We start from the raw sequence: 14,866 nt of genomic DNA, 5'->3' as shown, positions 1-14,866 counted from the left end.
ACTGGACTGGCAGTGTGGCACCACTTATTTGTGCACGTTCGCCACGGGCGTAGTTTGTGCTTACTGCTATGCAAATTTTTCTTCTTCTTCTTCTTCTTCTTCTTCTTCTTCTTCAAACTTTCATAATAGCCTACAAAGAGCACTTGCACGTACTGTGTTTCTTATCTAGAAATCGTAAATTGTTGATTGATTGCAATATCTAAAATCCATGATAATTTTGATGCGATAAAGTGTTTAATTCGTTCCATGACCACGCAACGTAACTCAAAAAAAATCTTAAATCGCCTTTCCCCATTGAAATGAATGAAAATGCCAATAATCTGTTCTGGCATCTCGCAAATGTTTCTTTTTGAATAACAAAAATAGCACTAATATATTATTAATATGAATAATATAATATTTTGCATTATGAAGACATACATGAACAATTAAATGGAACGTAAAGAAATTAAACAGTTTTGGCCACATTATTTGCTTCCAGCCAATGGATATTGTGGTGTGTGCCTTGGCCACCTTGGGGCATTATAATACAGACATACGGATATACATGAAGGAGACAGTCTCAATTGCTCTGTAAGCTCCAGTAGTATTCGTCCTTCTTTACAGAGGATAAAGAATATATGCATTGCATTTATTGTTATATTGTCTGTCTGGGTCTGGCCACTGTTTGGGTTCAAATATCCATTGTTTAAAGGGTTATTACACCACAAATATTGATGCAAATAGTTAGGCCATCAATGTTGTTTTCCATTATATGTTAGCGTTAAGCTAGCAGGGGCATTCTTAAGACAAAGTAGTTCTAAATACACCACATTGTAATTCTTTGTTTTATGTTTAGTTTGACGGTAAACTTCAACTGGGAGAGGCACTAAACAGTTTGAAGTCTCTTTTTTGAAGAACTGTTCACTATTTGCCAAACTGTTGTTTATTGTAAAGTGAGTTGAATTGAGTTCACTGCCACCATGCAGCACTCGTATCACAAGTTTGCACTCACAAATCAAAGCAAAAAAATGCCTGAATGACAGCAGGTCTCTTGAAAAACTCATAAGTTGTGTCACTCGTGCCTCAAGACACCACTGTACCGCTAGTGGTACATGGGCTCCCTCTAGTGGTACGTGAAAGGATAACTGTCCAAGTACATTTCAGTTGTCCATCCATCCATCCATCCATTTTCCGAGCTGCTTCTCCTCACTAGGGTCGCGGGCATGCTGGAGCCTATGCCAGCTATCATCGGGCAGGAGGCGGGGTACACCCAGAACTGGTTGCCAGCCAATCGCAGGGGACATACAAACAAACAACCATTCGCACTCACATTCACACCTACGGGCAATTTAGGTGTAGTTTGTTATTTTATTACTAATTGCTGACGTTGAAAATCTTACCAACAGCTCTCTCTAGTGTCAGTAAGAGGGAGTACCTCAAATGGGTTGCTTGGATACAAGGCAACAAATGATTCAGTTGTGGCGGTGACAAAGTTAGCACACGTTGGTTTAGGTAGTACTTCACTTATTAATATTAACAATTAATATTGAGTTAGTATTGGAGGACAAAATGTCATCAGTGGTTCAACATGGCCGACAGAGAGGTTCCAGTAAAAGTGGTGAGAGTTGAATGTATTTTTTTATGTTTTAGTTATATATTTAGTTTAGTTATGCAGGACCATTGATTTTTAATTTCGATCAATTTCGGGGCAGCATGGTAAGCTAGTGTTTTGCCCCTCTGCCTCATGGATCTGTGGTTCAGGGTTTGAATCTCAGGAAAAGAAATTGTATGTTCTCCCCATGTTTTTGCAATGGGTTTGTCCCTGTTGGGGTCGTTCAAGAGAGGCTAAATTGTCTAAAGAGCAGTATGCTTGGTTGGTATGAGTTCTGTGAGTGGCTGGGGACCAGTCCAGGGTGGCCTCTCGCCCATGGTCTGCTGGAAATTGCCATAGACTGCAACTCAGCTGTGACCCTAATGAAGAAAAAGGCTATAAAAAAAATGGATGGATGGATATATCCAAAATGACGTTTTATAGCCTAATCCAGGTGTACAAATCTAACAGCATCTTATTTTTTCGGAAATATTAAATAAAAATCCGCATGAGCTTTCAAAATGTAACACTTAGAATACATTACTTACACTAAATTACTGTAACAATTGGGAATACTGAAATTAAACACTGAGCACTGACCATCAAGAATCATTCCACAATTATTCTGACAAGTGAATGCATATTCACCATTGCTGTGGTAACTTACTTCTATATTCAAAGTCTTTCCAGCAAAGGACATCAGTGAGACAATCCAGCTTCCAGATCTCCGTCAGGTCACCGTCTTAACCAAGGCTGACTGGCTGAGGATCCAAGATGAAATCAACCGTGTGGACAAGGAAAAGGAACGAGTGATGGAGGCCGCGAGGCAGAGGCGGGCCCTGCAGCTGAAATCGAAAGAGATGGCCAAACTGTGGCCAAACACACTCACCGTAACTGGACTGTACTTCCTAGCGGGAGCGTATTTGGCAAACACAGTCAGTGAGCAATCCATGTACTTCAAAGATTAATGATCTCAACGCTTTTACTGAAATTGATAAGAATATTAAATTTACCACTTCAATACCCTCATCTTCCTGATGAAGTGTCATTCATGTCAATCTTCATCTAGGCTGACACTGACAGCAGTAATACTACTGACAACACAGTCCGGCTGTAGCTGTTGTCATGGTGTTACAGTGGAAAAGCGTTGAAACCCTTTGTCGTTTTCATTAAAAACTGTTTTTCTCTCGCCTTCTCCGCTCCACCAGCATCACACCGCTTCATTTTCTTCCTTCGCCAACAGGTTTGTATGGCTTCCCTCTTCCTGAATCAAGTCTGCACATGTGCAGTAAGAAGACGGAATAGTCCATCGCATTAGAAGGGAGGGGGAGCAATCAAACTAATTATATTTTGACGTGCATGTCAATTATGTCCAAAATATTACCGGTAATCATTTCTTTAAATCAAAGAAATTGTATTAATCAGTTTTTATGAGAAGTATGGGTGGAATTGCCTGTGTTTGCCTTATGCTAAGTCCGCCCCTGCTTCTCAGCAAGGTTTCAATAACAAATATGTCAACCCCCTTGTACTTATTTCAAGTGTCAGAGACAGAAGAAACTGGAGGCAAAGATGATCCGGGACCAGATGGAGGAGGAGAAAAGGAAACAGATCGATATGGAAGAGGCCAAATATCGTGAAGAAAAGCAGAAAGAGGCCATTGAGAAGGCAAAGCAGCAGCTGTACTATGAAACGGAGCGAGTCAAAGGACTACATGTTAGTATCCCACATCTCTTTTTCTGGGACACACTTTATGAGACCTTGAAGTAAAAATGAAAGTAAATATTTGTAAGAAAATACTTCGAGGGTATCAATATGAAACAATCCATTGAAAAACAATAAGTAGAAACTGAAAATATGTTAATAAATCCCACACAAATATGATGCAGTGTCAATGCTCATTTCTCAGCAGCAATGGCATTTGTCTTCTGTTCTCCTCCTCCCAGCGTGCACTCTTGCTGACGGAGGTTCTGAAGGAAAGGGAGGCCCAAATAGAGCTGAAGCAAAGGAAGAAGAGCGCCTCCAAAGACCTGGACAAAGAATTCATGCAGAAGGTGAAGGCCAGAGAGGATGAAGCTCTCAAAAAAGAGCAGGAGCGAGCGCAACAGAAAAGACAGGAGAGCAAGGCTTTTGCACAAGAACTGCAGAAGCAGTAGGTGAAGAAGCAGGTTGTGGTTACACCAGTTAGACCATGCACTGAACAATATGTGACCCCCGTTCTGTAGGATAAAGGAAAATCAGCTGGAAAGGGAACGACGGAAAAATGAGACGAAGAAGGACGGCGAGGAAATCCAATGGCTTCAAGAGCTTCATCAATGGGAGCAAAAAATGGAGGAGGAGGCACAAGCAAAGCAGAAGAGCGATTTCATGCAAGCTCAGCTGGTGGGCAGGCTCATGAGAACACTTGTAGCTAATTTTTGGGGTCCATCTATGACACACTGATGCCTTTCAATAGGAGCATCTCACTCAAAGAGACATTTCTAGGGTGCTGGATGCAGAGAAACAGGAAGCGGAAGAGGCCCAAAGGAAACTCTTCCTATCCGCAAAGGAGAAAATGGTCAAGTTAAGAAGAGCTAAAGAGACGGAGTTGTTCAGGTAAGAACTAGCAGAGCTTAAAACCCGTATACCAAATCCATCCATTTTCAAGTGTCCTCATTAGGGTCGCAGGTTTGCTGGAGCCTATCCCAGCTGACTTTGGGCAAGAGGCGAGGTATACACTGGACTAGACTCAAGTCAATTGCAGGGCACATAGAGACAAACAGCCATTCACAGATTGTGGGAGGAAGCCGGAGTACCTGGAGAAAACCCATGCAAGCAAGAAAGGGGGGAACATGCAAACTCCTATTGCTGTCTAGGCCTGTAACAATTCAGGGCAAATCTAAGTCCGTTATAGGCTTTCTTTATCAAAAATGAAACATTTTTTTGATGGACTTGAAGGTGCAAATGTGGATGATGGTAAGTAAGAACGTTATAGGCTATGGGACACCCTGGGAACCACAAGCAGGACTGAACTTTTTTGTAATTTAGTGTGATAAGCCATGATCGAGTTCTTGGTGGTAAATACACAGAAGCAATAAATAATGCAGGCTGATCTCCTCTCATAGTTCTGGTCAGTACTTGTGTGGCAACATCCTGAAGTCATCTCAACTCGAGAGTCACAGTCAATAAAAGTGAAAAAAGTACAGAAGGGAGAAATACAATAAGTTCCGTTCTTCTGGTTCGATTCTGCACTTCTGTGGCAACATCCTAAGCCATTTATAATTGAGAGTCACAGCCAATGAGTTTTTGTTTTCATTCCTCAGAGAGATCCAGAATCGCAGGGAGAGGCTCATGGACAAGCTGACCCTGGCTCAGAAGGAGCAGAAGCAGCAGAGTGTTGCCAAGGCTGTCGCGGAGCAGGACGCACAGAGGATGCAACAGCAAAGGGAGGAGGAGAAGAAGAGGGTGGAAATGATGAGGTCAATCACAGCTCACAGGGAACACGTGGTAAACTGAACTGTTAAGAGAGAAAAAAATTTATGCTGTACACGTTTCTCCTGGAGTGTTTGTTGTGGTGCTTCAACAAGCTCCGGTGAACAAATTGTCACACTCGTTGTGCTCCAACAGGTCAAAGAGAAGGAGCGAAACAAACTGATCAGAAAGGAGAAAGAAAGAGCAGCTCTTCTGGCAAAGAAAGAGGGTGACCGAATTTTTTGTGAGGAACACCAAAAGAAGGCCCAGAGCATCCGACAAGAGCTCCAGAAGTTACAGGACTTCAATGCAAGCCAGATGGTAAATGAGTAACGTGAGCAAATTTAGTCTGAAGAGTCAAAATGGCTTAGTTCTACTGGGCTGACTTGACAGTTGACTTATATTTCCGATGCAGTTGGAGAAACAAGCCAGGCAGGATCAAGTGTGGCGAGCGGAGCATGAGTTTGACGCAAAGAACATGGAGCGCCTTGCTGAAGAAGAATTTGGGTTCGAGCAGTACTCGAGTGCCGTGGTCCAAGCAGCAGCCACCGCTCAGCGCAACGTGCTTCCACTTTACAAGGTTGTGAGGGAGGGGGCCGGTGGGGGTCCCATGTACACCGGAGCACGACCTCGCTACCTCGTTCAGGACACGAGCGGTGCTGAAATGCCGAAATACGTCTCGGACAGCACGCGGGATATTAAGAAGATCCATGAGGTTGACGATATTGAAGAAGGAAAGAAGAGGCTTGGGTTTAAATGGTTATAGACCGCCTCCTGAAGGCCAATGGCGAACTCGATAATGTAAAAGTAGGAAATAGAACCTGAGTGAGATTGGTTATAAATGTAAAGTCAATTCAGAGATTTGTTTCGAAGTATTTTATGCATGTGATGTTTGAAGATAATTGATAAAAATGTGCAAAGACTATGAACAATATAATACTCAATTGTGGAGATATACCATTTAATTGTTTTCACCATTTCAGTTTTCTGATTTATGGGGCGTGGCTAAAACAGCACCGTGACGCACTTGGGCGTCCGGTATGAGATGGCCTTCCCCAACTACATAAGTTGAGCACCTTCGTTCGCTTGGGCGGTTGTCCTGCGCAATTACTGTGGTTGGGAAAAAGTAGGTGAACCCTGTGGAATTTCTGCATAAATTGGTCAGAAAACAGGGTGTGATCTTCTAAATCACAAGAATAAACTAACAGTTTGCTTAAACTAATGCCACACAATTACAGATTTTCCTTTTTTATGGAAAACAAGTAAACATTTGCAGGAGTGAGGAAAAAGTAAATGAACATATAGGCTACCAATTCTCCAAAAGCTAATCAGTCAGGTGTGAGGCAATTAACCTGGAGTCTAACCAATGAGCCAAGATTGGAGCTGTGGCTTAAAACTGCTCTGGCCACTAGAAAACACACACCAGCTTAGACTTGTCTCCAGTCAAGAAACATTGCCTGTGTACCATGCCTCGCTCGCTGTCAGAGGATATAGGCTTTAGAAGTTGACTTGAATAAAGCTGGAAAAGTTTATAAAAGTATATGTCTTGATGATCATCAGTCCAGTTAGACAAATCGTCGATAAATGGAGAAAGCTCAGCACTGCTAGGCCGTCCTAAAAGATGACTGAAAGAGTAGCGCAGAATGCTCAATGAGGTCAAAAAGAACCCGAGGGTGTCAGCTGAAGACTTACAGAAATCACTGGCACGTGCCAACATCTGTTGACAAATCTACAATACAGGAAAAATGAATTCACAACTTTATCAAGATATTTTACAAAAGAACTTGGTGTTTGTCCAACAGTTGATGCTCAAAAGAAGATTGGTTTTGCAACAGGACAATGATCCAAAACAGAACCCCTTATTTGCTTTTGTGGTGTGTCAAATTTAGAATCTAGGCAGTTATTTTCACTTTACAGGAACTTTCAGGTAATACCGCGGTCCCCACATATTAGCATTTTTTTTTTATTTTTATTCAAAGCCCGTCTAATAGAAAAGTAGTATTTTGGCAACATCATGTGGCATCAAATACACAATTATAATCCTTATGGAGGACGTCTATTATTGGCAGATTGTTACTATTCGTGGCACGGCTCTGTACTAATGTAATAATGGCAGCAGAACATTGAAGCAGTATTTTAAAATCAAAATGCTGTATTTTAATTCCATTCTACACAGAGGTGAAACCCTAAACCCCAACTTGCACAATGAACATTTCATACAAGTTGACTTTATGTTGACATTACAGTTTCCTCCATTTCAAAAAGCAAATAAGTTGACAAGAATACAGAGACAAGGAGAAGTCATTTAAAACTTCACAGGTGAAGACCTCTAGATCTGAAATAGCCATGCAAAAAATATGAAAATATTTTTTAAATCAGATTTGCCACCTGAAAAATGATGTTAAATAACAAAACAAAATTCAGTAGAAAAAGAAGTGTCTTACAGTAAAATCTTTAATTGGCTGTAATCAAACTAGGGTCACAGATTTTGACATATGGGGGCGCTGGTTTTTACTCTTCAGCTTCATCAGTCGGCTACACAAAAACTGCCCTTGCTCAGTGCTAAAACCAAATCCTTCAGCTTAATCGCTCCCTCTTCCAGCATTGCAGTTTTCTAGTGAAGCCTCTTGTTTACTCTTAGGGAATGAAAGGTGGCATTACGGACAAACTGTGGCGTTGTTTCACTGAGTGAGGAATATCAAGATGTGGGGCTCTTTGTTGAAAGACGGAGTTGCGTGCTGGATGCGTACTGAGCAGAATATACATATATCCAGGAGAAAAATGCCGACCTATTTTCGGGACGGATTCAGTTGCGATCAGAGCTCGAACTGGAGCTTGAGCGATTCTTCTTCTTGTCGCTTTTGCCTTTTGTCGTGTCCGCTCTTTTCCTGTCTTTGGAGGTGCTTTTAGATCTTCTCCGTTTGGAATCAGGGCTTTTGCGACGTTTGCGTCGGTCTTCTCTATCGCTGTCAGAGCTACTGCTGCTGCTGCTGCTGCTACTGCTGCGTCGTCGTCTCCTCTGGCTGTCCTTGCGATCTCTGCTGCGCCCTCTCCGGCTGCTCTTGCTTCTCGAGCGTCTGCTTCTGTACGAATCTCTGGCCTTGCTTCTGCCTGGACTTTTCCTGCGCTCCCGACTACGCGTTCTCCGTCTTCTGTCGTCCTTTTCGTCGCCATGACGCCTGTGCGCACTCCTGCTGCGTTCCCTGCCCCTCTCTCGGTCTTTATCCCGTTTCTCCTCTTTATCCTTGGAGGTGGCATGTCCGCCTTTGTCTCGGTTTCTGCTGCTTGATCTGTGTCGGTCCTTGGAACTTCTGTCTTTGCTTTGCGACTTTGTCTGTGTTTTCTCGCCATTGCTTGTTTTGGAATCCTCTTTCTTCTTATTGTCAGAATCTTGTTCCTTGTTTTTCTCTCTGTCGTGATCATTTTCCTTCTCCTTTTCTTTCTTGTTCACATTGCGGTCTCTGCTCCTTGAGCGATCTTTCTTGTCACTACTTCTATTCTTGTGATTCTTCTCTTTGCTTTTGGATCGTCTCCTCTTATCTCTGCTTTTTGACCGTCGACTTTTTTCTCTACTTTTACTGCGGCTTTTAGATTTGGCCCTTTTTTTTTCCTTCTGCGTGCTTTGCTTCTCACCTTTCTCCCCTGAGTCTTCCTTGCTTTTTGATCTCTGCGATCGAGTCTTCTTGTCTTTTTTACCCTCATCCGCGTGCTCACGCTTTGAACTGGATGTCCGTCGCTCTCTCCTTTGAGGTTTAGCAGCCTCCTCCTTGTCTTCACTCATGTCACCTCTGAAAAAAGACCAAGTGAACAGGATCACTTTCAGAACTCAAGAACATAGACATGATCTGTTGAAGCAACCAGGCAATGGTCAAGTCAAAGAAATAAAGTGCGTTGTATGGATGTAACTGAGTGAAAAGCAGTGTGTTGATGCTGAAGCAATGTTTCAGAAAAAACCTTACAACTCCATTAGCTTGTGCAAGTGTGACAATGTTCAGCAACACAATGATGAGGCTTCCATCTTAGAGTAGTTCTCAAACATTTTACAATGAGTGCCACCTTAAAAAATACTTAGTTCTCCAAGTACTACCATCATGACCAACATTAAAAATAAAGAAGTAGGCATGAGTGTTCTTCAAAAACGAGACGGACTTTACTCCTAAAAAGTCCATTGAATATTATTGTAGGCCACTGTACCATAATGCAGTTTCAAAACTAACATCTGTCAAATTGTGCAATTCACATTACAAAAAAAAAAAAAAACATTTCTTAAAGATTAAATGTAAATGTATTGAACTTAAAAGTTAAATACAACTGAACTGTAGGCAGTGATTCTTTCGAGTACTCATTCATTGAACCAACAATCTTTCACTCAGAAATTTTCCCCAGAACCCTAACACCAATTAAACATAACCACTACGCCTCCCCCTATATGCCATAGGAATTAAAAAGATTTAAGAGAAAAAAAAAGTGTCACACTGTGATAACAAATTTGTATTTTTTTAGAGGAAAAAAATTGTTAACGTTACAAGAATATATTTGTATTCTTTCAAGAGAAAAAGCATTAAAAAAAAAACAATATTCAACAATGTATTCCAAATTTTGCTGACCCCGCAATTTGGGAACCACTGCTAGCATATTTGTTATCCAGGCCACATTACCTATCTCCCTTAATCCAACGCTCCACAGTGACTGCCCTCATTCTCTGACGCTGCAACTCCAGACGCCAGTGGGGAGGAGTTTCGCTACGGCGAAAGCGATCTCTGGATCTTGAACGAGAACGTGAAGGAGTTCTGTATCTCTAGAAAGACACATTGAATCATTGCATGAGCAGGTGGAGAGCAGAAGACAATTGTAACCATTTTGTGGAACACTTACCCTGGGGCCCCTGCCTTTGATCTTCCTGCCGGATCGTGTCATTACCAATCTTCTGTTATACGAAGACTGAGCATTGTTTTTTGCACCAGATCTACCAGGAGAAATGTAACATTTATCGGTCCGATTAGGGCTGTTCAAAAAAGGTAAAGGCAAAATGAAACTGCTCCATTTCGTGGTGCCTCATTTTAGGAGTCAAATTTATTCTGAGAAATACAATTTATCCATTCCAGAATATCAAAATGTTATTCAAAACATTGTCCGTTGGTAGTGAGCCTGGAACAGATTAACTCAATTTCCATGTTTCGCATGGGATAAAAATCTGTGTCCCAAAAATGGATTGCCTTCAAATTTAAAGTATGCATTGATCATTTTATACTTCAGACTATGTGACTCCCATGATGCACGTCTGGAAACAATGACTCCCATGATGCACGTCTGGAAACAATGACTCCCAGCCCTAGAACAATGAGTCCCTGCAATTTATCATCACAGATTGCATGTTCTTCCCGTGCCTGGATGGGCTTTCTCCGAGCACTCCGGTTTCCTCCCACATCCCAAAAACATGCGTGGTAGGTTGATTGAGGACTCTAAATTGCCCGTAGGTGTGAATGTGAGTGCGAATGGTTGTTTGTTTCTATGTGCCCTGCGATTCAGGGTGTACCACACCTCCCGCCCGAAGATAGCTGGGATAGGCTCCAGCAGCCCGCGACCCTAGTGAGGATAAGCAGTTAAGAAAATGGATGGATGGATAACAGTTCATGGCTGATATTCGCAATCAGCGAAAAGAGAAATTTATTCAAATACATAGTTCGGAGGCTGCGTGTATCACCAACCTGTCTCTAGGCCGTTCGTCTTTACTTTCCTTGTCCTTCTCAGGCTCCTCTTTTTTTTTCTCAACTGGTGAGATTCTCATCAGGAACCGGTTCTCAGGGATGGGAGGTATTTCTTCAGGACGCACGGTGGACATGACCACCTCTTCTTGTTCTTTCTCTTCGACAATTTCAGGCTCGGAACTGTGAAAACATGACAAGTGTCAGAATAAAAACTGTTTTCCCAAAGCTACAAGTTAATATTGACGTGAGGATAAATCAAATACTACTTCTTGTCCCTCTTCTGTTTCTTCTTTTGCTTTTTGGCTTTCTTTTTCTGCTTCTTTGACTTTTTGTCAGATTCTTCAGAGTCAGAGGAGGATTCCGAGGCACTGTTAGAGTCACTGGAACTACTGCCGGAACTTGACGAAGCTCGCTCTTTCTTCTTGTCACGTTTCTTTGCTACAAAAATGCACAAAAATGTTGATTAAAATCAAAAGAGCTGCAGAGGTGGAACACAGATCACAAATTGGAAAATATAGCTTGTTTTTAGGGAAAAACCTTTTGATTTGGGGACGAGTTCGCCACAATTCAAGACCTTGATTTCAGCATATGGTTTGCTGTTAGGATCCGTTTTCTCACTTTCCATAGTTTGTACGACCTCTTGTCCAGAAATCACATGACCAAAAACCACATGGACCCTGAAACAAAAAAACAATCAAGGATTGGAGTGTGTATTCTTCATTATGCAGACAACTGCAACTGTGCAGCACTTACCCATCCAAATGGGGAGTTGGTTTTGTTGTTCTGAGAAGATTCAGAGGAGGCATTCAGGGAAAACAACACACATTCATAAGATTCAGAAGCGAATAATAAAACATCAATTCCGTAATATTGAGAAAACCTCCGGCTGCCTACATGAAAAACTGTGATCCATTTGTATCTTTTCCTCTATTGGCCATAGACAGCAAGTAGTCCTTGTTATGTTTCACAGCAAAGCTTTCATCTGCGGGTGTAGGGATTACAAAAATTGTGCAGCCATTTTCAAGCCAATATTAATTTAATAAACCAGCAACCTCTTTACCTTCAAAAAAACCTCCATAGATGGATTCACCTCCTCTTCCATTGCCTACAATAAAAAAAGTAGATCAGCAGGTGTTAATTTCATTACCGCTTTAATTTATGCTTAATAAAAATGGATAAATTAATGCAACAAATCAAAGGTGATTTTGAGTATAATTTATAAAAAGTAATCACCTTCACTGAAGTCCCCTCCTTGAATCATGAAGTCTTTCACAATGCGATGGAACAGGCATCCTTTGTAATGGAGAGGTTTCTGGGTTCCTTTACCAACTCCTCTCTCACCTGGAAGAAAATACAGTGTTTAAGCATGTTTCTCAGGAATGTGACATAATTTTTTTTCGCATTAATATTATTGTAGTGAAATGTCATGGCTTACCAGTGCAAAGGCATCGGAAGTTTTCACATGTTTTGGGACAGATGTCTGTAAACAACTCCACCACGATTCGACCGACTGCGAAGAGGAAAGAGAAAAATTATTTATGGTTTAGAGATAATTGCCATGTTCAGAACCCAATTCCCAGACCACTGTATATTGGTGGATTGACTTACAGGTTCACACGCACAGACTACGCACGAAACTCAAAACACTCATCACAAATCATCTTTCCTTATTGGAAACATTGTTAATCCATTACAGGCCCATTAAAAAAAAGTCATGCTTAAATGCCAATTGACATTGTGCTGCTCCTTCTGGTGTGCACACGTTGGGCACCAGGGGGCAGCAAAATACATACGACAAAGACGAGATTCACAACTAAGGGAATCAGTAAGATGCAATATTAGTCATTTTTAACATAGGATAAAGAATATATGCCTATGAGCATTGTTATATTGTCTGTCTGAATATGTGGCCGTACCCTTTGTGTTCAAATATCCGTTGCTTAAACGGTTATAACTACTGTACCATCCATGCTAGATTCGTTAGCCCATCTATGGATCAGTGAAGGGGGACGCTACACTAGGACTGGATAGTTATGGGAAAAAATAATAAGCATGTCTGTTCAGATTGATCTTGAAATCTGAATTAAACATGATTATTTATTCATTTTACAACTTTGTAGTTATTTAACTATGTAAACTAAACTTTAAATAACTTAAAAGAACAACCAGAAAATAAATTAGTAAGTAGTAAAACAATAACATTAAAATAATATAAATTTAAAAAAATTATAATAATAAATTCATAGCTAAAAAAACATTGACTGTATTGTTTCTCATGTGTCAAAAAAAACCAACCTCATTATTCTGTTATTTAAGAAATTATTATATTTTTTGTAATCATAATTTTCCTAAAAGGAAAGGTTTAGTGTGATTTCATGGGGTCAGAAAAAAAAGTGTCTTTTTTCAGTCAATGACTATCTGCTGTTCCTGCTGTGTGCGCCTTGACCTCTCAGGGGCTGTGCTGTGCGGTGAAGGCATGGATCTACTCGTTTACTGTAAGCTAAACAAACAAAAACAAAAAGTAAAAGAAGAAAGTCATGTCATACCTTGGATAAACTAATTTTTTACAGATTAGTAAAAATATATGCCAGTGAGTATTCTAATATTAACTGTCTATATGTGTTACTACAGCATTTGTGCGTGAATATTCAATATTTGAAGGTAAATCCTTCCCATGATCAATTGCTAATATTAGCTAGCCCAGCAATAGGGTTTTCCATTAACTATTAGCATAAGCTGGTGATTTCTAAAACAATGTCTTGTATTTTAATACAAAATGAGGGTACTTATTTTCATTGTGCATTTAGTTTTACAGTGAACTCGACCTGGGGTGACAATAAACAGATTAAAGCACGCTCAAATTTTGATTAATTGCCCTGCCTCGCGCTACATTGCCCATATTCTCTGCAGGCTGCAAAGTACGAGCCGCAGGTGATCAGTTTTTGTGATCGGCAAAGAAAGGCATTGATAGACGAGCTCCGATTACGTGTTTTTCATTGAAACCCCCCCCCCCAAAACAAAAAAATGTCCCAAGGCCACCATCATTTCCTCCTCTTATGTGTCCTCCTCGGTGTTGTGTTACTAGGTTTCTTCTTTGTTTTTGTTATATCAGGCGAGATTTCTGTCTTGGAGAAACTAGATTCATGGGTAGGTGGAACATAATCTTTATGCGTGTAGTGTTCTGTGTTGAGATTGTAGGAGCACAACCCACACACTACGACGAAAAACTGTTAAATGCCTGTTTTTTTAATCTTCAAGTGTGCGGTCACAGATAAAAATATTTTAACATTTGAAAAATCATTTTGTGTGTACCAGGCCTTACCTAGTGCGTTTCCAATTCCGATGTCAAGGAAGCACCGAGAACGCTGAACCTTGATCCCCATGATGACTGGCGCTGCAGAACCAACCTGAAGGAGCAAAAACTTACATATCAGTCACAAAAATAATAAAAACATTAAGTCTTAAGTCTCCATTCCATGCATTTCCCGAATAAGTCATACTGAAAAGTCTAAGCGTAAACGATAGAGCTGTACATTTAACGTGGTAAATCATTATCACATACTTAAAGAGAATTAAGGCAAAATAGTCCCAGCTCGTACCTACTTGTTTCCAACTGACATGCTAACATTAGCCTAGCTAGAATTTTAAACCCCACGCGGCTGGTTTAAGTACACTGGACGAATAAAAAGGTTCAGTCCTTATAATGACACATTTTCCGTTCTATACACTCATGTAATACTCGTTTCTAACGTTTAGTTTGACATGGATCCCAGCGGGTATCGGTCTTCTCTACTTCTCAGGCCTCGCTGATAACACTTAGCCTACTCAGCCAGCCAAATGGATGGATTCCCGGCCACACTCAAGAGCATCGGTACTTTGCACATTTGGACATATGGTGCACACGGTCGAGAAGTGTGAAATATAAACGCGCATCACCTGGAAAAAGCAATGTTTTCACTCCATGCAGCAGGCGTTTCTTTCAAAAGGCACTGGTTTTCATTCAACGTCCACTGCTCGTCCGCTTACGAAGATGGCGCGATGGGGACGTCAGAACATTTCGGGAAGGATCGTACGGCACTCCCCCCCCCTCACCACAACCGCAGACGTTGACTGCTTTACGGCACTTCATTGCCGTACC

The 14,866-nt window shown here is 41.1% G+C and overlaps 2 protein-coding genes across 4 annotated transcripts; one reads left to right on the top strand and one right to left on the bottom strand.

The window, feature by feature from the left end:
- Positions 1 to 64: 64 nt before the first annotated feature.
- cfap210 (cilia and flagella associated protein 210) lies at positions 65 to 5,969 on the top strand. Of its 3 annotated transcripts, none has more exons than XM_061793622.1 (9): positions 65 to 1,600; positions 2,255 to 2,463; positions 3,113 to 3,286; positions 3,517 to 3,722; positions 3,796 to 3,952; positions 4,026 to 4,165; positions 4,873 to 5,056; positions 5,177 to 5,341; positions 5,436 to 5,969. In XM_061793622.1, the coding sequence occupies exons 1-9, from the start codon at positions 1,552 to 1,554 to the stop codon at positions 5,784 to 5,786; spliced, it is 1,635 nt and encodes a 544-aa protein (XP_061649606.1). In that variant the 5' UTR covers positions 65 to 1,551; the 3' UTR covers positions 5,787 to 5,969. The 3 variants fall into 3 exon arrangements, with proteins under 3 accessions (XP_061649606.1, XP_061649608.1, XP_061649607.1); XM_061793624.1 differs by lacking the exon at positions 65 to 1,600 and adding an exon at positions 2,817 to 2,959 and having other exon boundaries at positions 1,611 to 2,508; XM_061793623.1 differs by lacking the exon at positions 65 to 1,600 and having other exon boundaries at positions 1,611 to 2,959.
- A 1,180-nt stretch (positions 5,970 to 7,149) lies between these two features.
- On the bottom strand, positions 7,150 to 14,810 carry ppig (peptidylprolyl isomerase G (cyclophilin G)). Its single transcript, XM_061793620.1, has 13 exons — positions 14,665 to 14,810; positions 14,051 to 14,135; positions 12,164 to 12,238; positions 11,962 to 12,069; positions 11,789 to 11,833; positions 11,623 to 11,710; positions 11,482 to 11,511; positions 11,266 to 11,405; positions 10,995 to 11,166; positions 10,729 to 10,908; positions 9,896 to 9,986; positions 9,679 to 9,818; positions 7,150 to 8,808 (listed from the first exon to the last, which is right to left on the bottom strand). Exons 2-13 carry the CDS (start codon positions 14,109 to 14,111, stop codon positions 7,827 to 7,829), a joined length of 2,112 nt encoding a protein of 703 aa, XP_061649604.1. The 5' UTR covers positions 14,112 to 14,135; positions 14,665 to 14,810; the 3' UTR covers positions 7,150 to 7,826.
- Between the last annotated feature and the right edge of the window lie 56 nt (positions 14,811 to 14,866).

Source organism: Phyllopteryx taeniolatus, chromosome 12 (assembly GCF_024500385.1).
Source record: "Phyllopteryx taeniolatus isolate TA_2022b chromosome 12, UOR_Ptae_1.2, whole genome shotgun sequence".
NCBI classification, from domain to species: Eukaryota; Metazoa; Chordata; class Actinopteri; order Syngnathiformes; family Syngnathidae; genus Phyllopteryx; species Phyllopteryx taeniolatus.
This window is presented reverse-complemented; position numbering and strand designations above follow the sequence as displayed.